The sequence below is a fragment of the Embiotoca jacksoni genome, unplaced genomic scaffold, assembly GCF_022577435.1.
Source record: "Embiotoca jacksoni isolate LCO1_2020_lvr unplaced genomic scaffold, fEmbJac1.0.p SCAF_6, whole genome shotgun sequence".
In the NCBI taxonomy this organism is placed as follows: Eukaryota; Metazoa; Chordata; class Actinopteri; family Embiotocidae; genus Embiotoca; species Embiotoca jacksoni.
The window spans coordinates 12,063,897-12,088,944 of record NW_027185414.1 but is presented as its reverse complement, the minus strand read 5'-3'; the positions used below and the strand labels follow the sequence as shown (position 1 = coordinate 12,088,944).

The window sequence follows — 25,048 nt, the reverse complement described above, 5'->3', positions numbered from 1 at the left end:
ATATATATATATATATATATATATATATATATATATATATATATATATATATATATATAGGTGTGTGTGTGTGTGTGTGTGTGTGTGTGTGTGTGTGTTTTGTTTTATAGATGTCTGCATGGTTGATATATCTGGAGCTAGCAACTACTTAGCTTAGCTTAGCATGAGGACTGAAAACGAGGGAACGGCGAGCCCGGTTTTGTGTAAAGTTAACAAAATGCACTTAACTAGGACCGATGGAGCTTTTTGATTAACATGTTACATCTCATCGTTAACTAAATACGTTAATCAGGTTTTTTGTGTGTTTTTTTTGCAAAAACAAAAACAAAAGTTTGGATTTATACATTATGTATGAAAAAAAAAATCGTACGAATTTCGAAAAATTGCAAGCTGCTGCAAATATTTTGGAGATTTCTTTAACTTGCGTTAATTACGGCAATCACAAGATGGCTATTACCTGGACGGAATCAAATAGCTTAGAATTATGGTAAAAAAACAAACAAATTCATGTTTGTAATTTAGCTGAAGATCTCAGGTCTGAAGTAAAGATTTAACACGTTAATAAAATTGCATTTTTTTTTCCTACCTGACCAGTGCCGAGCTTGTCCACATCCACAACAGCAGAAACAGCAGTTTCAGCATGTCTGTCTCTGTATCCAGTATGACACACTGCTGGTTGGCAGACATTGAGGAAGTTTATTAGGTTAAAAACTGCCACCGATCGGGATCCAAAATCTGTTTTGGACTTAAAGTTTAAAGTCACACACACACACACACACACACACACACACACACACACACACACACACACACACACACACACACACTGACAGAAAAACACACACACACACACACACACACACACACACACACACACACACACACACACACACACACACACACACACACAGGCAGAGAAAAAAAACAAAAAACAAACTACACAGCCAATTTATTAGAGCGTCCAGCAACAACAAACTGACGTCTTTGTGTTCGTAAAACAATATCTACTTCTTCACAATAAAAGTCTTCTAGAGAAAAGAACAGATTCTGGTGTTTGTACAAGAATCTGCAGAAGTCCATGTTATGTGTGTGTGTGTGTGTGTGTGTGTGTGTGTGTGTGTGTGTGTGTGTGTGTGTGTGTGTGTGTGTGTGCACCTTGATCTCGCTAGTAATGATTAATTTGGACATCCTAACCACAAGGAATTACAATAATCTAGTCTAGAAGTAACAAACACATGAATGAGCTTTTCTGCTTCATGCTGAGGAAGGATTTTCCTGATTTTATTAATATTATGGAGATGAAAGAAGGCAGTTCTGGAGACTTGCTTTATATGGTATCTGAAGGAAAAATCGTCATCAAAGATGACTCCAAGGTTCCTCACGGTGGTGCTGGAGGCCAAGATAATGTCATCGAGAGGAACCAAACAATTAGAGAAAGAGTTTCTGAAGTGTTTAGGACCAAGTACAAGAAATTCCATTTTGTCTGAATTTACAAGCAGAACATTTTTGGTCATTCAGGCCTTTATGTCTTTCAGACGTTCTTCAGGTTTTACTAACTGATTTGTTTGGTCTGGTTTTATAGAAAGATTTAGCTGCGTGACATCTAACAGTGGAAGTTTATGCAGTGCTTCCTGATGATTTCTCCTAATGGAAGCATATACAAAGTGAAAAGTATTGGGCCTAACACTGAGCCTTGTGGAACTCCATAACTAACTCTTGTTTGTCTGAAAGACTCATTGTTTACATGGACAAACTGGAATCTATCTGATAAGTACGATGTGAACCAGTCTAATCTGGTTCCTTTTATCCTCGTAACATCTTCCAATCTCTGCAATAAAATTGTGTGATCAATCGTATCAAAAGCAGCACTGAGGTCCAGAAGAACAAGTACAGAGATGAGTCCATTATCTGAGGCTAATAAAAGGTCGTTAATAACTTTCACCAGTGCTGTTTCTGTGCTATGATGAACTCTAAAGCCTGACTGAACATCTTCAAACAGATCATTCCTCTGTAAATGATCACAAAGTTGATTTGCAACAACTTCCTCAAGGATTTTAGAAATAAACGGCAGGTTGGAAATTGGTCTGTAGTTTCAACCTCATTTAAACCTTATCCGGATCTTATTTACACCTTATCCAGACCTATAATTTAGACTTTATCCAGACCTATAATATAGATCTTATCCAGACCTAATTTAAACCTTATCTGGACCTAATTAAGATCTTATCCGGACCTAATTTAGATCTCATCCGGACCTAATTTAGACTGTATCTGGACCTAATTTACACCATATCCAGACCTTATCCGGACCTAATTTAGACCTTACCCGGACCATATCCAGACTTTATCCTGAAATAATTTTCATTTCATTGCCATTTTCATTCTTTATTTGTAAAACTTTGGCATTCTAGCCAATTATTTCAATGATTTGGCCAGGTATAGACAGTATGTACACTCTGAACAATGGATGCACGACACAATATAATATGTACAGTCTCAATATATTTGCTAATACAATATATATACAGTCTTCCTTGTTGCCAGCACTAAGTATATACAATTTATCCTCTTTACTGGTGGTTCTGTGCAACAGTATGTACAGTCTAAATTAGTAAACAATATGTACAGTTTTACCTTGAGCTTATTGTTGTGCAACACAATATCTTCAATCTTATCTGCATATTCATAGTTGCATCAGTCCCAGCTACATCTTTTACAGTTGTGCAGTGCAACACAACACACAGTTGTGTATCATCAAACATAACTTACAGCATTACGGTACCTCTGCTACAGTGCTTATTAGTTACACATCTCAGTATATTTAGTTTGACCTCTGACCAGGAACTACGTTTCTAAATTGTGGAGCATCAGAATCTACATTTCTACTTGGTAAAATGTACAACAGAAAGGGCTATTCATATTAGTAGAACACCCTGTTCAATCCTACCTCGTATTTGTGATTATACATCTGATTAGACACAATCAGGGCAGCAGCAATAGACAGTATTTACAAACTTCTGACACAGTGGTTGTCAAATATTTTGGCTTTCAGACACTAATGGCGCACAGAAGACTACTGGCGGCTACACTCAAATCCACACAGAATGAGGAACTATCACACTGAACGCTGATTTAAGTGTTTTCCTTGAAGTGTGACATTTATGACAGAACCATAGGATGATCTTCAGTTTTATGACTTCTCTCTTGAATAAGTTATGAAAAAACGCAAACTACGTTCAACGTGAATACCTCTGTAGATCACTGTTCAATCTGATCTGGGAGGAGCAGCAATTATACATCTAACAATAAAATATTTCAAAGACTCAAAGGCTGTAAATACAGAACAAAAACAACACAATAAAATGATTAAGCATGTTATGAACAATAAGACTTTGTGGCATTTTTAACATAAGAACTAATTCCCTTTGGTAGGATATTTCCATTTTTAACATGCATAAATCTGCAGTGTCAGAAGATTGAAGGAAAAATATGATAATGAGTGACACTGCGTCATTCAAATATATATTAGATACTGTATATGTTAGAGTCATGACTGTGGAAATTGGCATTCATGTTTGACTGTGCATGAACGTTTGCTGACATAGCGACACGTGCTAAATGTAAAAACGAAAGTAGACTGACTACTTTGCATGTTGTTTGTGGCACTGAATTCTGCTTTTCATTTTTTCCTGATTATGGTGTGCAGTCTAATTTGTCCCATTTTGTGCTGTATGAACTTCAGTTTTGGATCAAGGCAGCTAAATTTGTCTGTGTATTACACAGTGTATATTACACAATTCTTCCTACTTGTATGAACCAAAAAAACAACAACAAGTAAATGTAAATATGTTCGCTTTGAATAACAGTTACTGGGAAGCCATGGTCAAAATACAAGAGGAAGTATAATGCAGCTAAATGTTTGTTGGAACCAATTGACATCAGGGGAAACTTTCGAACTGAGCATGTAATAAGAAGGGAGAAGTGAGGGAGGCTCAAAGGATCTAACAAGCCGTCTGCATGTGTAAATTAAACCCTCTTTGTTCAAGATTAAGAATGGTTTATTTTAAGGTCTAATACTTGACTTCCCCAAGCCACTGGAGTTTGATCAGATTTAGAATTAAGTTCTCTGTGAAGGTGCATGTGCTGAATGTTATATCACAGTGTCAGATTATCTTAAAATTTGAAAGGTTTAAAATTATACTTTGAGTTAACTGAACTCAAGGTAATCCTGATACCATAGCAAGTTATAATTAATTAGGCATGGTTTGTGCTTTTACAGAAAAAAAAGAGTCCATCTTATTTAATTATGTGGGTTTATAAATAAGACTTCTGATTACTTTTGAGTTCCATTCAGATTGTTGAGGCTAATCCTTTTCTTTAGGATCTGAGTTAACCTTTGGACTGCCCAGTTTCTTCATCCCTCTCCGCTGAGCCAAGCTGGAGGACTGAACCGGCTCCAGGACTGGAGTAGGAGTGCAGCGCCTCAGAGCAGAGTAGGTGGCAGACAGAGCTCCCTAGTGGCATAAAAAAGAGAACACAATGTATTATATTAGTATTGGTGTAATCTGTCCAACAACTCAGCAAGTGGCAGACAGTGCCACCTGATGGACTCTCAGAGAAACAGATTTTACATTTCTCGAATTCTTTCATGAACTACAAATGCAAATACAAGATATTGATTCAGAGATCAGTCATTAAGGGCCATTGAAGTATATAATTGAAATGTTAAAAAATATTCACATAATAAACACTGAGGCCACCTGGAATGCCAGTTGTTTTTATAAGGTGTACACAGACCACTTAAGCTATTGTTTACTTATCATCAGGATGAAGCATGGATGACCTCAGAGTCTGAGAAGAACATTTGGTCTGATCCTAGTATGTACTGATTTGTTGCAGACCTCACAGTGTGATTGTACATTAGAAATAGTCAACACTTGGGTATATTTCATATCTAAGCTTTACCCATTTAGTTTAAAGCAATTTTTGTCCATTAAACATCTGTTTTTACAAAAATATAAAAGTTTTAGAACAAAATATGTAGTGGATCCAGAGAGTGTTTGGACAGTCAAACGATTTTCCTAATTTATTTGATAAAACTCAACTGATATTTGTAGAAATACTTGCAGCACAACTACAAATGTATTTTCTACCAAAATAAATAAATCAGGTTGTCATCTTAAGAAGGTAATTTGGACAAGTTCTGACTGATAACTTTACTGGAGCATGTCTATTGTGAATGTGTGAAGTGGACCTGTGGATGATCTGCCAGGGGCACTTGTGTGATCTTAAAGGTCATTGACTTCATATATCCACTATCATTTTCCTTTGTTTAGAGAAGAGAAAGTGCAGCTACAATTGGAGTGAACTCGGAGAAAAGGTCAAACATCATTTGTTTGAAATCAGCTCAGCTGAACTCTTCTATCCTCCAAAGTCAAAAACTTCATAAATAGAACACTTATGATTGAGAACTGAAGGAGCACAGCCAGATCCAGAAACACCAGCAGCAGACTGGACCGCATAATTGTGAGTAAAATCAAGACGAACAGCAGCAAGCATCAGTTCAGATTGGGCTGAAACAAGGGGTACAGTTAACTGCAAATACATATTTAATTCTGTGCCCGGATGTGGTCCAGCTGTTCTGCAAGCTAAAGGGTGCCAAACTAAACACAAAAACATTTCGATCTTAAGTGAGGCCACTTTTGGGAATCCAGTTACATTCATATATTCATTTTGAACTGGAAAGCTTTTGTTTTATTATGTTTCACCCAACAAACTTGTATTTTGCTTGATTTAATAAACTTGTGCCAACAACCTTTAAAATATAGGTCATCTATTTTTAAAAGACACTCAAATGTCCTCACTTTTGGGGCATTTAGGCAGCAATCATCTCTATCTAACTATAAAGAACTTGAAGTTATGCAACAAAGCTTTTCGTTTAGAGTGTAGAATTGCTGGCTTGTTTCAACTAAACTGTAACAATTTCCTTTTCCATTTCTTTTCTGGATCAATATGAAGATATTAATAGAGAGATTAATATCCATGTCTTTATTTTAACCTGCGTCCATACTGTAAGTACACATACACAAAGGGTCTGACCTTAACGGTGAGTGCATTTTGTCTGGTGAGACTTGTGTCAGAGAGCTGGTCTCTCTCTGCAATCCAGGGGTGACGAAGAACCTGAAGAGCATCACAAAGAAAATGATTAGATTTCTAATATATGGTTTCAACAACTAAACCTAATGGCGATATAGTACAAACAATACAGCAGCGTCAAGATACAGTACATGTACTGTTTTCATTTCAAAGGTTTAAAGAACGTGTATACTTAAGGGACATTTATAATGTAGTGTGTGTGCCAGATTATTTCCTCCACTGTGTGTGTCTTTGTCCAATGAATAAAGCTGTCATCTGTAATAAATTGAGTGTGTCCTGTTAGCAGGAGCAAATAATCAATACTACGGCAAATTCTCTGAACAAGGAGGATCAATAGTCTTTTAAGGTACAATAAGTCATATTATGGACTGATAGTACCTGTGGGGCAGTTAGACGCTGGTGAGGGTCCACGTGGAGCATCTTAATCACAATGTCCTGTTAAACATGTGCAGACATACACAGGTGATATTGGTATATTTATAATGCAATGGCACCGTGATGTTAGCAAGACCACCATTTTATGCATATCAGAAAATATTAGGATGTAACCTTGGCAGCATCTGACACCAGGTCCCAGTTCCCCCCTGTGATAATGAATTTCCCACTGCCAATCTGAGCGAGGATCTCCTCTGCTGTGTCCTCCAGGCTGCTGGCAAACGGGCTGAAACTGACCAACATAAACAAAAATGTGCAGGGAGAAATTTAGGTTGGGTAAATGAAGTGTGAAAAACTATTTATGAATAAAAACCTCTAAATTAGAAAACAAAATCTAGCGCCTATAAAATCTCCAATAGAAGATTTAAAAAGGAGCAGCTTTCCATTTTGACATGTGGGAAAATATATTGTCTTCTCGTCTTCACTGTTATTTCACTTGGGAAGTTTATTTAGAAAACATCTTGTTTACTGCAGCAGTGGGAGTGTTAGCAGAAAGTTACATCATTTCATACAGTTCACCAAATTTCCACCAGAAAGCTGAACTGTGCTGCAGCAGTCTTTCACTGCTGGTAGTTTGAAGTGCTTTTAAACTTTAAACTGACCCTGCTATCATAGTGTAGAGAAGGATCCCCAGGCTCCAGATGTCACAGGCTGCATCATAACCCTGTTTCCTCAGAACCTGCACACACAATTAAACACACACTTAGGAGGCATTAGATCACTGTTTCATAATTTGTGTAAGTGTTGGTGAGATATTAAAAAAGGCTTTCTGTTATGATCATGATAACTAACATACCTCAGGTGCCATGAATGTGGCTGTGTAACAGGGTGTCATCAACAAGCCATTTTCAGCCCTGAGCTGTTTGGCAAAACCAAAGTCGCATATTCTGATGCATTCTGGGAGCCCTCTGTCATCAGAATAGCGAATGTTACTGGGCTTTAGATCTCGATGCACAACCTTAAAAAGGGAAATTACACATGATTTTCACACCATTGCAAAACTTCTGGCTTTTGGCGTGACATGTCTGGATACATAAAAATATGTACGACTCTTAAATTACTAGTAAACCACAACGTACATATTTTCCAGGCCACTGTGAGCATGCAAGTTTGATCATGTCAATATTTTTTCCCTTCTGTCTTACCCCCTGTGAGTGTAAATACTCCACAGTTTTGGCGAGTGTGCAGATGATGTCTGATGCATCTCTCTCAGTAAAATTTGGCAGCGTCAAAGCTCGATCCAGCAGCTCATCTCCTCTCAGTAAATCCTGAACCAGGAACACAGACTGGCCATCGTCAAACACCTACAGGTAGAAGTCACACACAAATAATAATAATGAATTGAAACTGCAAGCAGTGATATGTGGGCCCTCGCACGTCGGGGAGCCACCAGGTCGGGGCATACTTCAAAAAATGAAAAAAAAAAGTCATAAAATAGCATGTCGTTCAAAATATGAAAAAAAGGTCTTATTATATAGCATGTCCTCAAAAGCACAAACGGAAGTCATAGTATCACAGGCACAATGGTGTTGTAGTTAGCGCTGGTGCTGGTGATTCCACCTTGAGACATGCATGTCAGGTTCAAGAAATGGGCCTTATGCTTTTCGGAGGTAAGAGTTTTTTATGCCCCATTTAACAACATGCTTTAGGATGACTTTCTTTTTCATATGTTAGATGATATGCTATAGTATGACTTTTTTTTTCTATTTGAGACAACATGCTATAGTATGACTTTTTTTTTCTATTTTAGACAACATGCTGTATGACATTTTCAAAATTTGGAAATTTCGTTAATATCAGTGAAAGCAGTCTTTAGATCTCACCTTAGGGGCACGAGCGAGCCATTTTTAGACAACTATGACCAAAACCTATGAAATACTTACATTTCCCCTGGGGATGAATTTTGTGCAAAGTTTCATGAGTTTTTGAGCATTTTAAAGCTGCCAAAAAGGCATTTGATTTGCCAGAACGAAAATAATAATAATCGCTTGAATAACAATAGTGCTTTCGTACCATTCGGTGCTCGGGCCCTAAAAAAAAATCATCAAATATATTGATGTTGAAGAAAAATTCAGATTAAACCTCTAAACAATGCGTTGATCTGCTACCTCAAGCTAAAAAATAAAAAAAAATTGGTAGCTTCACTTGTCATTTTAACATGTGAGTCACTGTCCTACTTACATCCTTCAGGGTAGTAATATTTGGATGCTGTCCATATCTTAACAGAATCTCAATCTCTTCTGAGGGATCTCTCCTGGCTCTCTCAATAATCTGACACAAAAACAGAAACACACATGATACATAGTCACAGACAATTGAGAAATGTAAACACTTCTGGAATGAACCAAACATTGTCTGAGTAGTTTTGTTCAGTATTGCCATAAAGTACTTCCCATAATGCATTACTCACCCAGCATATAAAGAATTATGAGAATACTACATTTGTAGGTGGATTCAGGTAAAACTTAACATTTTTATGAAATGCTTTACATATTATTTGTAACCTTTTTTGAAAAACATGCTTTCCAAACAGTCCCTTTTTCATGAGCTACTTTTGTGACAATGCATTTTTCAGGTCATTAAATTAGTTTACATTTTTTTTGGCTTGAGTGGTTGGACTAGGTAAAGATTTTCAAACTTCTAAATCACTTTTTTGCAGATACAAATCCACAATATGAATTGTTGAGTTATTAGTCTGCTATAAATGTTCGGCCTTGTACGAAAGCGATTCAATAAATTTTTTTCAACCATACCACTGATCCAGACTGACACGATGGAGAACGTCGGTACATTTTGTACATCTAAATAAATTATTATTTTAACTTTAGTGTCCACTACCTTCACTGAATACTCCACAGCTGTAACTCTGTGCAGACATCTTCTGCAGACAGACGTTCCTGTCTGTCTGACTTCTTCCTTCAGCTCATAAACATCACTGAAGGCCACGTCACCACGGAGATGCTACAGAGAACACAGATAATCAGATACACAAACACACACACACACACACACACACACACACACACACACACACACACACACACACACACACACAACATCCATACTATTATAGTTCATACACATATCCAGGTCATATTTGTGGCGTGTGAGGGCTTTAATCGAGTTCATTGCTGCAGTAATAAAATAGCTGACAGTGATTTACGTCATGCTTAAAAGCTCAGAAACATTAAATAACCAATTTCTTATTTATTCTGCCCGTCAGTTAACACATACATCTGTGATTTATTTACATTGTCATTTAGCCAAACAGTGTGTGAGTGTATAATGGAATCAGAGGTGGAGCTTGGAGCTGTTTTCTTAAAAGGTACTGTATATTACCTGTGCTATGGGGTTGATGTTCACCTCCTGATGAGAAGGCGCTACTGTAGCAACGCTGGGTTCCTGATTTTGATTAGTCGCAACAAAGCTAAATCCACGAAAGAGCTGATGTGTGTTAGCGCTGGGAGGGAGGCCCGGAGAATCTGGATATGCAAACACATACAGATACAAACATTTTGCACAGTGTTTGGCAATGATTTATTAAGTGCAGGAAATCAAAATATGCTAGTTTTATTCTTATAGCTTTCTCATATTTCTTGTTAAGTCCAAATGCATCATCTGCTTCAACAACCAGCTTTAATTCAATCAGTTAAATAACTAAAAGAATATTCTGATGTCCAAACATTTGTGTTACTTGTTTATAAGCGTATGTGTGTGTTTTGTGTGTGTGTTTTAGTTACCAGTTGGTGTTCTGGAGGTGAACTCAGGGTCAAAATGGAAAGTGTCTTCAGGTCTTCCAACAGTTGGTTTGAAGGGAGGCCTCAGTTCCTTCCTGTACAACTTCTACAATAAAGGACGAAACAAATTAGTGATATGATATCACTCCTGTTCCATCGGCAAACAACTGGTTTAACCATGAAATGTCACATGAGCTGTACAGTTGGTGAAAATTTACAAAACAACATTTGGTAAAAGTCATGATTGTAGTTGTATGAAGTGAAAAGAATTACGTAAACAAATCTAATTTATTTCTTTACATGTCTTTCCTCCTTCAGTGTCATTGGGAATATGGAGTAATTTCCACATTAATTAACTGAGATGTCCATGTCTGTGTAGTCATGTTTACAAGTTTGATTGTAAACATGTACTGAGTCAGCAGTGCTGCAGCCTGATGTTGAAATGTAATGGTACGGACAAAGAATAAAGCAAATTAGAAGAGAAGAGAATAAAGTAAAGAATGTAAATATCCAGTGATGCCAACTATATGTAATATCATGTCTGGTGAAAACTGTTGTATGGCCATAAAATAACAGCTTACAGGGAATGCACATTCTTTATTTGTATCTGCTTAAATGTAATACTGAGTTTGGCCTGCAGGTGTCATCCCTGCAGTGTCAGTCGTTGCATGCTGTAAAGTCTGTAGCAGTCAGCAGTAAATAAGGAAGTGACAAAGTCAACTCAAGTTGGAATGAAAGACTGTAAAAGCTGTATTTATGGTGATTTATAGTAATGTGACCAGTAATGCACACTCTTATTTGCTATTTGATTTGCATGTGACATTGCTCATAATGCACTACTGCTGAGAGGTGTGGCTGCAGGTTTTAAATAAACGTGAGACATTTAAGAAAGACTGAGGGGTCACAAAGAAAAAGTAAAACAACATTCTGATGGACGACGGGGAAACCATTCTTCCTAATTGAGAACAGTGATTTAATTAGCATAGTGTGGAGGACAGTCTAAGCCTCTTATAGATAGCTCTTCACATCAAGCCAGCAACACCATCTGTGAATGAGAAAATGTTGTGTTTTTGGTGGGAAGTAAGTAGGTAGTAATGTAGTGATGAGTAGAGCGGGACGCGATGGTGAGGGCAGAGATTAGTGGACATGTAGAACAGATAATAGTGGAATCTGTTAGGAATGAGAGCGTCGTGATTCACAACAGCAGATAAACAACAAGAGGCACAAGCATTCCCGACATCTGTGATAAAAAGGAATGAGTACTTTAAGATATTTAGTTGTATATATTATATATTTGCAATGGACATGATTACGATCAGTAAAACAGCTGAGATTTCTGTCTATCAAAACGGATTTACAGATGAGCCAAACCTCTCTGTGAATAGTAGAGTCACATCAACATCTTGCATTAAAGGAGGGAGAAAGCCCAAGCCCCCTCATTTGCAGCTTTACCAAACTTACATGCACAAGCTAATTAACATGAATTAAACAATTTCCTTATTATTTAATCTGTGTGACATATACTGACCATTTGAGTTCTCTGTAAAATGTATTATTCATTATTACTAAAATAACATTAAATAAGCATGTAAATTTTAACACAAATACACAACACTCAGCTACTTCTATTTAATTCTTTTTTTTCCCTGTCTGTTAACAAAACCTTGCTTTCTGAGTCCAGTCCACAAATTGTCTGACAAAGGAGGGGAAACTTCTGTAACCTCCATTGATTCACACCAGTTTTGTACATACTCTCACTGTATGTTCAGTACATATATGCATAATATACCTCTTGAGAATATTTTCCATTATTATGATAATTATTGTGGTGAACAGTATAAACAACATGTACAACAGTGAGTACTTCACCAACGTCAGCCTGTTGAGTGGGTTTTAACTGGGGTACACAGAAGGTGGCTTCTGCAGCATGCCTGTTACTCACATGTAACCCAGCCGCTGCAAAAAAATAGCTTTTGACTTTACCAGAGACAAATGGAATCTCAGAACATGATTCAGTGACGTCTATCAGATTACTTAAATAGAAGCTTTGGGCAAGAGTGCTTTCAGTTTAAAGAATGCTCCCTTTTAAGCAGCGCACGTGCAAGGAGTGGATGTCAGATGATGATAGCACAGGTAATGTCTGCAGTCGGAACATCTGCGCATGAGCAAATTTTCAGACAGAAAGTCTATTAGATTATAAGAGGATTAGACAAAATAAAGTTGGGCAAGACACACAGAAAAGGAAGTTAGGGATTTTGCCATTGAGCAACATCTCATACTAAGGATGTTAAATGATTCATGGCTGTGGGCAACCCTTGAGGAAGTGGAGGAACGACTACAGGGCTTTGATGACAAGACACAACAGTTATAGTCACCACAGTGCGATTCAGATGTGTTTATTTTAAATTTAACCAAGGCCACTAATCTTAATGCTGTATCTTAAAAGTGCAGACAACATTTGTCACACGATAAAGAAAAAGAAAGTATTTTGTGAAAAATGTGACAAACATTAATATCCAGGTGCAGTTATTGGTAAGAGGACAGGGTATTTACCTTTAGATCATTTGACATAATTGCATATGATATGATAATTGTCTCTGCCAGTCTAAACAGGCTCGGTTTGTTTCACCTCTGGCTGTATGTGATCCCTACAAGTTAAGAGTACCCTATCATGTATAATGCAGAGTATTCGTAATAAATTGTGCTTACATTCCAGTCTATTGATGCAAAGAAGCGATGCCTTTTTATTTCTTCTACTCCATCTGGTCCTGCACCTGTCAGTCACACAGTTTGAGAGGATGATGTCATTGTTTGCATCTATTAGGAAAACAGACAGCCTGGCAAAAGCACCTCAAAACAAAACTAAACACGAATGATCTCAATGATGGTTTTATAAAATAAATGATGATGATGAACATCACTGTCACATTCAGGTGAACTGTGGACGTTGTGAGTATCAAGCAGAAATTTTCAATTTGCTTCTGTTGAAGTTGCTGCTTGCTATGAACAGTCTTTCCTACAGTAGGTTTGATTGCAGGGGCTCACATACAGTATGTGTGGATGAAGTGCACCGTGGTAACTGACTCAACTTTTTCTTAAAAGGAATGATTTTACTTTAAGTTGCTACGATTCTCTGCAGCTGTTTTGGCTCTTACATTTTGAATCCTTTCAAATAAAAATTGGCCTCAGTAATTAGTAATGCATAAAAATGTTGACATACTACTATTATTTTGAAAACATATTTGATTGTCAGTGTCCAAAATTTGTATATACCGCACCCAGTCGATTAGCAGGATTTCTCTTGAAGAGTGCTCTTAATAAACTCTGCACTTCCAGACTGAGGAACTGAGGCATCCCCAGTTTAGCCCTGCACAAACAAGACAACAAACACGTTTGGTAACAACTTTATATACTGTTCATTCTGGTATAGAGGCATTGTTCAGTGAAGGTTCATATAAACAGCTTATCCTGAATTAAACAGACCTGAAAAATTAATTAAGTAAATTAAGAGACACAATATCTTGTTTAACATAGAAATTAACTTGCAGAGGAAAACAGGAAGTTGATCAGAAAATTTGAGGAAAGAACATAAGTATGACCAAAATCAAAAAGCAACATGTACGTACTGCATATAAAGAAAACAACTGTTGAATAACTAGTACACAGAAACTACAAATAAGACATTCATGAAGCACTTTAGTACTCTTTGACTTGGAAATGTAAAGTAAGAAATAATTTTATGATTATTGAGAGTTATAGGCCAACATACGACATGCAGCTGCTTTTTCTTGTTTAATTCTTAGATGTTATAAATAAATAGCTTCAAGAATAACAATAATAGACATTAACAAGTTCAATTTATCTTACTTTAGAATAAGAGCCATTGTTTCCTTTCGATCTTTTCCTTGGAATGGTAATGATCCTGTCAACATTTCAAACTATAAAAGAAAACATAACAACTGTCAGGAGACTGCTGAGGTGGATTATTGAAGTAATGATGATCAAGGGCAAAAATCCAGAGGAGATAACAGCAGATCATAACGCATCTATCAGTCCAGAAACAAATGGATAAAACGTTGAACAAACGGTTTACAGATTTCATTGTACAATATTGACGACTGAATATTTTGTGTCTAAAATGGAAAATCACTATCCAGTTAAGTAATACTACGATACACTTTGTAAATAAAAGTTATAGATGCGATTCCTGGTGCTTTTGCTGCTGACATGCACATATTTTCAAGCACCACTTTTAATGGCATTCACCTGTGTCAAAGATTGTTACAATGTTTTAAATTAAATGTAATCAGAATTAAGAAGTTCACTATAAATACTGATTCAAATTATAAAATGTGCTCCCTTAACTACTGTCTTTACAATCTGTATAGTAGAGAGTGCATGAAATGTTCAGCTTGTTGCTGTTTGTTAGTTTTAATATTTGAACACTGCTGATACTAGCCAGGGGTAGTTACGGGTGACATCTTTCCCTGATGCCCTGGGTGTAGCTCCCAGCTGTCAGTGAATGTTAACCTCCTCCTCGGTATTAGTAAAATAAGCCACCGTGCTAACACAACAAGTAGAATCCAGCAGATGCATGATTACTGAAAGTGATGAGACCTAATCTGCCAGATGCGGTAATTAAGCCCCTGTAGTGCCAAAAGAAAGCCATATCAGGAACCCATCACCAGCACATGATCTAGGTGCTGAGTCCGTAGCTCATCAAATATTGCAAATTTATGACAAAACATGCAAGTCAGCAAGCTAAGTGATTACACTCGGAGGAAAGATTACTAGAGCATGTAAAAAGTGAAAAGAGACTGCCAAAAGTAAAAGATTGTTTTAGGATTAAACAGTTCTCACCATAAGTACTCCAAATGACCACCAGTCAGCACTTTGTGTGTGACCTCTCCTGTTTACGACCTCTGGAGCCATGTACTCGATGGTTCCACAGAAAGAATAAGCTCTTTTATCATGGTCGATGGCTTCCTTACTCAATCCGAAGTCTGAACAGAGAGACGAAGACGACAGAGGAACAAGGTAAGAAGAAAGACAAATAATGATTGAAAAACAGATGCACAGGTTGTTTGCAGTTGCATGCACTGACCAGTAATCTTGATGTGCCCTTCTTCATCAAGAAGAATACTGATGGGAAAAAAGAACAATAAAATCAACTTTAAAAATAATTTTATAAAATACATAAACACAAAAAAGGGAGCCTTTGTGAGGTAGTACTTTTCAGGTTTGAGGTCCCTGTAGATGATCCCCAGACTGTGTAGATGGTCCAAGGCCAGCGCCAACTCTGCAAGGTAAAACTTCACATCCTCCTCAGTAAACATCACCTAGAACAAATAAGTGGATGTATGGTGTAGTAAATAACAATAACCCATTCAAGAAAAAAAGGAAGAAATGCATTCAAACATGAGCTGGTAAAAAGACAGAGAAGAGGAAAAATAACAAAATTAAAAAAAAAATAAAAAAAATAAATATATATATATATATATATATATATATGAACTGTTGGAGTCCCAATAAGAAATAACTTTAGGTTTTACAAGTCAAAAAGTATTAAGTTTGACAACAATCCTCTTTGGAAATTAAAGCATTTATGTTATAACCATCTTATAAACTACTACTCCCCACCAAGAGATTATGGGTCTCTTGGTGGTACTAAAATGGACTTTGTTTAACAGTACAGAACATCTGTCCATCTGTCTGTCTCAGACAGACTATACTGTTTCGTCATTCTCGTAAAAGAGTCTGTGTTTGCCAGGAGGTTAGAAAAGATGCATTATAACAGAAAAAATAGCTTCCGACTGCAGCAAAAACACAGACTGGTTTCAACCTCGGGTCTGATTCGAAAAACAAAATAAGACTGCATTCATCTTTTAAAAACTTCATCCTGAAAACCACAGCTCCCAAACAGCACACTTGTGTGATCTTTACTGATAATCCATCAGCATGAGCGCATTAAAGGCAAGAATCACAACAGCACAGCATTCACAGTTGAGCGATGGCACGTAGACGTACTCTTGGTGATTCCAATAATAAACTGTGAACAGTCAAGGCTTATGATTTTTTTTAGTGGAGATGGAGAAAGAGCCAGAGAGCCTATCAGGAGAAAACTTACCTCCTTTGAAAGACGAGTGAAAAGGTCTCCTCCTCGGAGGAAGTCCAGGATCAGATAGAGCTTCCCTTCTGTCTGGAAAGCTACACACAGACACACACAAGCACAGATTTACTCGGTGTAGGTGTGTTGCAGATATATGGCTGTTGTGGGGCTGTATTGTACTGTGTGTAATTTTGAGGATGTATTCATAGTATTCATCTGCAGATTGGTACGGTGGCAAGAGAAAAATAAGTGTGTGGTGGGTGGACTTGAACTCCTTATGAGCATGCACGCAACAAAAATAACTTGTTCATTTTTCACTTGTCCTAACCTGCTCTATGTGTAATGGCTCAAAGTGACTAACTTGCCAAGGCTACAAGTCCAAATGCTCAATTGAAGTCTCTCAGCAGCTAGCAGTAAGTTTTGCACAAATACCTGCTGTTAATACAACTGTCGATGTAAAGTCACAGGGTTAAAAAAAAATAAAAATAAAAAATGAAAAAAAGAACTGTGAGTTTATTATAAAATTAAATTGCATTAATCCCCTTGATTGTTTTTGTTTTTTTACAGAGGAATTCCTATAAAAAAATATCATTTAAGCTCTCATATATAAAGGTTATAAAGTAATTCAAGCTTACCATAGTGGAGTTTAACTATAAACGGGTGGTTCACTTCTGCCAGAATGTCTCTTTCCATCTTCGATCGCACACGATCCCGAACTGAGAAGGAGATAGTGAGCAATCTGTTTAATTAAGTGGCCTCATTTCAGTCTATCTAAATGTGGATAAATCGTGAAAATCCTCTAACACCATGAATATGTTGTATGTAGGGTGAAAATCCATTTTCTTAATTGATGAATAGAAATTGAATTAAACCCATCCAAAGGTTCTACGGGTTTATAGTGCAGCGGTTACCACAGTAACAGCGTCATTGTTGTAGCTGGCTCCTTGACAGGATGAGACCATAACTCTTTAAATTCCAGGGGTGGAGCTTAAGAGGATTTAAGGCTTGTACAAAGACACTAAATCAGCACATAACATCTCAACCTGCTTTTACAGTACACCCTTCTTGACAATAATCCCAAGCAAAACACTTTATCTGAATCAAAAGTACAAACTAACCTCTTTTACCCCAAACCCCCCTGTATGTAGCGCACCGTGGGAATTCTGGCAACCATATAGCTCCTGTTACTTCTGTACAAAACCAATATTAATCTTAATAAATTACCACTCACATCCTCTGTGGAGATCGCTTTTTTTTTGTAATACTTCCCATCTTTAACCTTTGCCTCTTCATCAGAACATGATACATATGGGATTTTTTTAAGCCAAGTTTGTTATTTTTTCCAAGTTTAAAGAATCACTTATCATGTGTGCAACCTGCACAAGTCAGTTATGGCTCTATAGAAAGTATATATCACTATCTAATATTAATTCATGTGTTAGGTATATGTCGGTATGTCAAGAGAAATAATAGTTTAACAGTATTTTATATATCAGTTTTTAATTGAATTGCCTAGCTTTCTGTTTTCTGTATAAATTTGATATACTTTACTGTATTTACATTACTGTATCACTTACCTTTGAGCGTGGCTTTCTTCAGGACCTTCATGGCATATAGCTGTCCTCGGTCTGCTCCTCGAATCTTTCTAACCAGAAACACCTGCAAATAATCATCACCATCCATCACTGTCATCATCACATTTTAACACTGTGGTAGCAATAAAGGTTTGTCAGTTAAAAAAACCCAAATATAAATAATTAGTGTCAGATTTTAAAAGACCTTTGTAGCAGCACTAGTGAAAATAACTACACAAATGGTAAGTAGAATATTTACCACATATTTGCAGGAAAAAAGGCGCACAATGCTATATCCAAATGCTGTATTCACCCTAACCCGCAGTTTGTAGGTTAACCAGCAGATGCAACTGTCAGCTACCATCATGTTTCATAAAAGACGCACATAAATGCTGTATCAGTGTATTAGAGACAACAGCTATGATTTAAACCCGGTCTGTCAAGCGCTAATTATGTGCCTGAAGAGCAAGCTACTGTATGTAAACATACAATCTGGGCCACATTGTGACTTGATCTACCATGCCTGCCCGCAGTCTTGGAAACAGCATCCAGCTGCCGACATCTGTCAAGGTTTCATGTCTGGCCCATGCAGACCTCTAATTTACACTGATAAATCAGCAGGGCTTTTCTCATTTAAATACATGCAGCGATCTATGAAGCTGCTGCCAAGGCAGCTAATCTACAGATAATTGGAAATGGAAGGCTAATCATTAGCAGATGATCGCTGGTAGTCAGTTTGAGCACTGAATTTACACACGGACAGGCAGCATATAGTAATATTTTAGACAATAGTGCACTTTTGTTTTTGTGGCTGCAGTTTGGGGAGTGCTATTCTCCCTTCAGTTGCACAAAGCAAGGCCAAAAAAAAAAATGGTTTCCTGAGCTTGGTGTGAAATATATTGACTGGCCTGTACAGAGCTCTCACATTAACACAACACCTCTGGGATGAATTAAAACACTGACTGTGAGCCAGGCAATATCGGCCCACATCACTGTCTGACCTTAATGCTCTTAAGTCTGAGTAGCAGCAAATTCCTGCAGCGGGGTTTCAAAACTCCCTTGGCAAGATGCCCCACAGGACTGAAGGCAATTGTAGCAGCATATTAATGCTCATTTTTCTTGAATGAGATGCTCAACTATCACACGAGTGTGCACATACTTTTGGCAGTACGTGAAGTCCAGACAATTTAATAATGTTGTCGTCACATCTTACTTAAAATCGGACAATATTTGTCTACTAGTGTAAACTTGATCTTCTCTGTAAGGCCTGTCCCATCACATTAATCAGATGAAATTGTAAAGATCTGCTTCCTCTCTTCTTAACATCAGTTGTAGTCGTTAATATTTAGGTTCTAGTGATTATGGCTTCATTACCTTTCCATAGGAGCCCTGTCCCAGCACCTTAAGCAGCTGGAACTGAGAGGGATCTGCCTTCTCACAGCCCTCCTTAACATGGTGGCTGATGTCAATCTCCTTCAGAACACTGTCATCCTAAGGAAAGAAAGGCAGACTTCATTATTGGCATGTTATGTCCATATTTACAAAGGCAGACAGAAAAAAAAAATAGAAGAGCTAGAAGAAACTGAGCTCTGTGAAAAATAAGCAACATGAGATGGATTACATTTTAAAACTTTGCAGCAGTTTTGAAATTCTGTTCATGCACAGTACGTTACTCTAATAATCAATCCTAAACCCACAGCTAACAACAGATACTTATGTATGAGTCATTATGTTATTGCAGGAAAGGTATGGGCTGAGGCCACCCGCAGTGATGCATAGTGTAAACTGCCTTTTTCAGACTATTCAATCTGCTCAGTGAAGTGAATGATCAACTGCCAGCCTGAAGCTGACCTCAGGTTGGACAGTGTGACAACATACAGTAATTCTGTAAAACTGTCATTGTCTTTACACCTCAATCAGGTATAAAATGCAAACAGGACTTGGTAATCCTAATGGTTGTAAATCATTTATTTTGGTGGCGTCCATGAGTTTGATGCACGCAACCTGTCACATAAGCTTCATTTTTGGTAAAGCTTTGTGATTCTGTTTTCCTTGAAGGGACACTTGGCTCAGACTTTCACATGCAGCTTGAAGTGATTGGAAAATGGCAAAAAGTACAAAAATTGGGTGCAATGCTGTTGCCATTTCTGCACATACTCTGATCAAATCTGTTTGTTGGATTGAATAAGCAAATAATAATAAAAGGGACTGGTCTATTTTTCTTGTGAGCAGAGAAACAGAGATTTCTTCTCTTGTCTCTCCTGTGTATTTTTTGTGAAGTACCACATACACGTGTATAGCTACTGACTATACATCTGTTGATCTACTTTAGCTTGTAAAATTGAAAAAAAATAACTGGCTACCATCAAAGGCCGTGTTATGATCAATCCCATCCATCAACAGTATACTATAGTTTGATAATGAAATGAGATCCACTCCTCCAGTCGGGGATCAGAGTAAAGTCCACATAAGGCTAAAAATAATCAAACTGTCACATCTGTTTTTGTTACAACAGCAGGTTTGCTGATGCTATCTTTGTAGTGACTGTGTTGATGCTGTGGTAATAACAAGGCAGCTTGTTTTACTGCTACAATGCCACCCTAACCAAAAGCATACAGCAAAGCAAGTCTAAAATTCAGCCTTCAATTATTTGTATGACAACATGAACAAACTCAAACAGCAGGAGATTGCTCCGAAGAAGTTGTTCTTGTATGCGGACGAATTGTGATTCTCCAGACCGATGTACTATCAAGAAAACAGCAGTTGTTTCTAGAGCTTTCTTAAAATTATATGTAACCACACTAATTTAATCTGGGATTGTAATTATTATGTTGTTGGTACTATGTTACTGTCTCCTTAAGTGAGGTCGACAGGTTGTCACAGTTGTTTTCCTCTGTACACAGAAAAGCGTTGGGAGAGTTCATCTTTTCCTTAATATACAATCCTTGTTACTCCATGCTCCGAGATCGATACAAGTGATAATCCGTCTCTTAACAGCGGATCGTTGTTGTTTCCCCCCCCCCCCCGTCTGTGCTTCAGTCCGTTAGGAGTTGTGAGGAGGAAAAGATAAATCAGACCCCGAAGGAGGAAAGTTAATAACTTGAAATTGAATGCTGAACAATGAGTGATTGAAGAGCTGGTTTCCCCCGAGACAGAACTTTGAACATTTGATATCCTGGTGAGCTGGTTGAGGTTCAATGCTTTTACCATTGCATGCGAGCTTTATTTACATGAATGCTCGCTGATATTTAGAGGTAAGTTGTGTATTCTACTAAAAGCAGTCAGGATAAATCTGAAGGGGATACGATAAACATTCACGAAGATGTAATACTTGTATTTGACTGCCTTTGAGTTATGTGCTGTCGCTAACTAGTTGTTATACTGTGTGTGATGTTTACAGTCATGCGGTTTGCAGGCCCCGGTTCCATTTAATGTCATTTTGAGTTAAGTTGTGAATTGGTAATGAACTATTGTCCTGCGCATGTGCATAGGCTGTACTTTGTGTAGCTTCTTCGTAGGAACCCGAGGCGTCGTCCATCCACCTGCCTGCCGTCACTCAGCCCATCTTCACTCACATCACCGTCTACCTTCACCCGAGGGAACCTTCATCTTAAACTGACATCACAGTTCACCTGGAGTCCATTTCCCCAGACATCGTTTGTGCACAGGGGGAGGGGGGGCGGTAGGACATTTGAGAACTCAACTCTTTCTTTTATCTTTTTTTTTTTTTCACTTTCGTTAATTCCTGAGGTTTTGATTTTCATATTACCTGCTTGGACACTTTTTGATGTGTGAAAATATCAATTTGTTGTATTATTATTTAACACATCGTGTTATAATTAAATTTAAACAATATATATATTTCTTGTCTGTGCATTAGTCAGACAAGTAACCTATTAACCAATCTCCTCATCGACCCTGGATTAGATTTGATAAATCTCCTAATTCCTGTCTATTCGGCACTGTCTTTAAAGCGACAGCTGCATATAATTATATATATATATATATATATATATATATATATTATTCATATAATTCTGCAGGACACAAGTGAAATGGTCTCCTCCTATTGGCAATTCCTTTGGCTACTCAATAATAGGGATAATTACTAAAACGAGATTTGTGTCCTAGAGGAACTGTAGCACTAAGCAGAAACCACACTCATGCTCAGTGCAACAAGGGAGGAAACAAATCTGACAGCATATCAACTGTTGGCATAACAGCATAGCAACAGTGCAGCTCCATACCCCACAGCACACTCAGTGAATTCAGGGATTTTTCACATGTTTTGACTCCATTTTTACAACAGCGTTTCAATTTGCACATCTGCATAGTACTTCTTATTTGAGGCTCAAGTGTTAGCATATGGAGCTGCAAATGAAGTTATAATGATTACAATATGTAAATGAAATAAAACATTGTGCGAATTACTGATTTTGAGTGAACAGCATTTGAACGTTGGATGAGATGATATTTCTCAGGAACTTATGATGAACATGAGATGGCTGTATTCTACGCACTTTTGAGTATAATACAACATTTGGGGTTTAAAGGGAATTTACACACTGAAACTGTGAAGTCATTGTTATGCTCATAAAGTTTATCAACTGTCACAGCTTGTTGTGATGTCACTGATTGGGGTGTGGCCTGAAATGGGACATGTTGAAAGTTTCAGCCCCCCAGTGAGAAGATTGGCTCCTATGATTAATTGCTGGTTTATTCTTCAAACAAGAAAACAGGATTGATGTCCACCAACAAAAAGATAACCTGCGATACAGATTTTCCCTTCACGGAAAAAAAAAACCCAACTTGAAGCATCAAAGCATCTCAACGCATATTTGACTAACAACCAAACAGGTAAACAAACACAAGCAGACAGACATTTCTCATCCAGAAAGACAAATGATCACTGAAAGAGAGAAACTCTGTCAAGTTGATTAATCAGCACTTGTTCACAACAACAACAACAAAAGAAAGATGAGGGGAGGGGGAGATTTTCCATTTATATCCCAGACATACAGGTGGATGTGCTGCAAACAGCACACTGCCTCTCTGTCCCTCCTGATGGTTTGTTTGGGCTATAAATAGACCTCCTCTGCTCTGACTGCCCACTGAATCAATCTGTCTGTATCCATTTATCTATCAGCCTGCCTAGCTGTTTGTTTTTGCCATTGCATTTCTGTCTGAAGGCATTTCCATATAACCTCTCTCTCTCTCTCTCTCTCTCTCTCTCTCTCCCTCTGTGTCAAAACACAGTGTCCCACTGGCCCTGTTTTCTAGATCCTTGACGGGGAGAGCAACAGCTGTAACGATGCAGTGATGACTCCTGAATCACTCCACAACAAACCAAATAACATGCAATTCTTTCCACACCCGTTCTCGTGTGTGCACACAGACTCTTTACATCCTCCCCTACTGTACAGCAATGTGAGCTGGCTGCTGTTCTTGTTTCTTGGGGTGTGGGCCTTTCACTCACAAACACATGGCGCAACATTGTGATGCATCTATCCAGCATACGCAGATTGACACACATGTACTTGTGTCTAGTTGACAGAAGTTTGTTCTTCTAATGTAATGGTTTAAACAAATTGAACTCACCTCAAGTTGACAAAATCCGCTGCTGTTCTTGTTTCTTGCTGCCTTGTTCTTCAGGTAGATGGAAAACCATCTCCGCACTGTGAATTTCCGCGTGCTGGTATCCATGGCAACGAGTACACTTGTGCATCTATCCCATAATGATGAACATATCCCTGCAGGGGGTCCTAAGGTAGAGATGCAGAAACAGAGCTATAATTGGTTATCTATTTGTCCCGCAGTTTCTCCATTGGCCCATCCTCAATGCAGTCGTCGCTCTTTAGTGTCCCCATCATTCACATGCGCCCCTTGTCTCTCTGGTGGGTTCCAGCCTGTCGTGTCCCCCCTCTGTTCTCTCGGCTGCAGTGGACACCAGTAAGCACGCAGTCAGAGTTGTAACCGAGCCGTTAATCTACGCAAGCCAGACAGCGTGATGACGGACGGGGCAGGTGCTGCTGGGTTTGGGATTGTCTTGTGCTTTGCAGCAGGCTTGCTGCGTAAGGCTGCAGGGAGACGTGACGAATAAATCTGTTCCGCTGAATCAGGAGGTGTGTGAGCTCCCTCTTCACATCTCTGCCTGTGCATGTGTGTGTGTGTGTTCATCCCCTGCTGCCTCCCTCCCTCCCCCTCTCCCTCTCTATCTCTCTCCCTCCCTCCTTCCTTCCCTCCCTTTCTATCTCTCTCCCTCTGTCCCTCCCTCCCTCTCCCTCGCTCTCTCTCTCTCTGCAGAACAAGGGATTGTCACCAGTCACATTGTGTGCCGGCAGGCTCCCGACCCCTCCTTCCCTCCTTTATCCTCCCTCCCTCCCTCATATCCTCCCCTGTTCCTGCCCCTCACCTCCCTCTCCGTTTCTCCCAACAGCATACAGCAACAGCTGGTGAGGTCACATGGTGTAACCCAGCTACCTCTTGTCTGTCTCCCTCTTCCTCTGTCCCTCCTCTTTTGCTCCTGCATGACTTCCAATCACACAAACACACAGATACAGACAAAACTTCATGTATGACAAAATTAGGCAGATTGTAACAGCATAGATGAAAAATACTGTGGTTCAGATCCGGTAAGGTTATGTCACAAGTCAATAAAATGTTGAGGACAGCAATCAATTCTGTGATCAATAATGATGACAGAAACAAGGACAGCAATCAGGGTGCAGGGTGATCCGGTTGTGTGGGTGTGTGTATGTGCATGTACATGGATCTGTCATATCAGCAGCTTTGCAGAACTGCAGTGTTACATAACCGGAGAGGGTGAGAGAGAGAGGGAGAGAGAGACACCAAAAGGAGGGGGAAGAGTTGGGGTGAGCTTTATTAGTTGAAAGCACAGGGTACATGAGGGCTGCTCTACCTTGCTCAAGTGACCGTATTGACCTGGTCTTTAATTTTTTTTTTTTTCTAAAATAAGATTTCCAATTCTTCAGCCACGGCAATTCACCTCAAAGGTTCAAACTGTGATCCCTAAAGCT

General features: G+C 38.4%; 1 protein-coding gene across 1 annotated transcript; it reads right to left on the bottom strand.

The window, feature by feature from the left end:
- Positions 1-1,146: 1,146 nt before the first annotated feature.
- Positions 1,147-24,178, bottom strand: rps6ka2 (ribosomal protein S6 kinase, polypeptide 2). The gene is made up of 22 exons (XM_069173766.1): positions 23,610-24,178; positions 19,386-19,502; positions 18,015-18,096; positions 17,073-17,153; positions 16,456-16,535; positions 15,561-15,667; positions 15,433-15,470; positions 15,189-15,331; positions 14,196-14,266; positions 13,607-13,695; positions 13,038-13,102; positions 10,332-10,434; positions 9,931-10,073; positions 9,430-9,552; positions 8,773-8,862; positions 7,737-7,895; positions 7,388-7,549; positions 7,194-7,270; positions 6,706-6,823; positions 6,535-6,591; positions 6,100-6,180; positions 1,147-4,514 (listed from the first exon to the last, which is right to left on the bottom strand). The coding sequence occupies exons 1-22, from the start codon at positions 23,712-23,714 to the stop codon at positions 4,365-4,367; spliced, it is 2,241 nt and encodes a 746-aa protein (XP_069029867.1). The 5' UTR covers positions 23,715-24,178; the 3' UTR covers positions 1,147-4,364.
- Between the last annotated feature and the right edge of the window lie 870 nt (positions 24,179-25,048).

Coding starts and splice junctions, on each gene's coding strand:
- rps6ka2 (XM_069173766.1), bottom strand. CDS start 23,714: ATGGATACCAGCACGCGGAAATTCACAGTGCGGAGATGGTTTTCCATC. Junction 10,074..10,331: donor CACCTCCAGAACACCAACTG/GTAACTAAAACA, acceptor TTGCATATCCAG/ATTCTCCGGGCCTCCCTCCC. Junction 7,550..7,736: donor AGTATTTACACTCACAGGGG/GTAAGACAGAAG, acceptor TCCCTTTTTAAG/GTTGTGCATCGAGATCTAAA.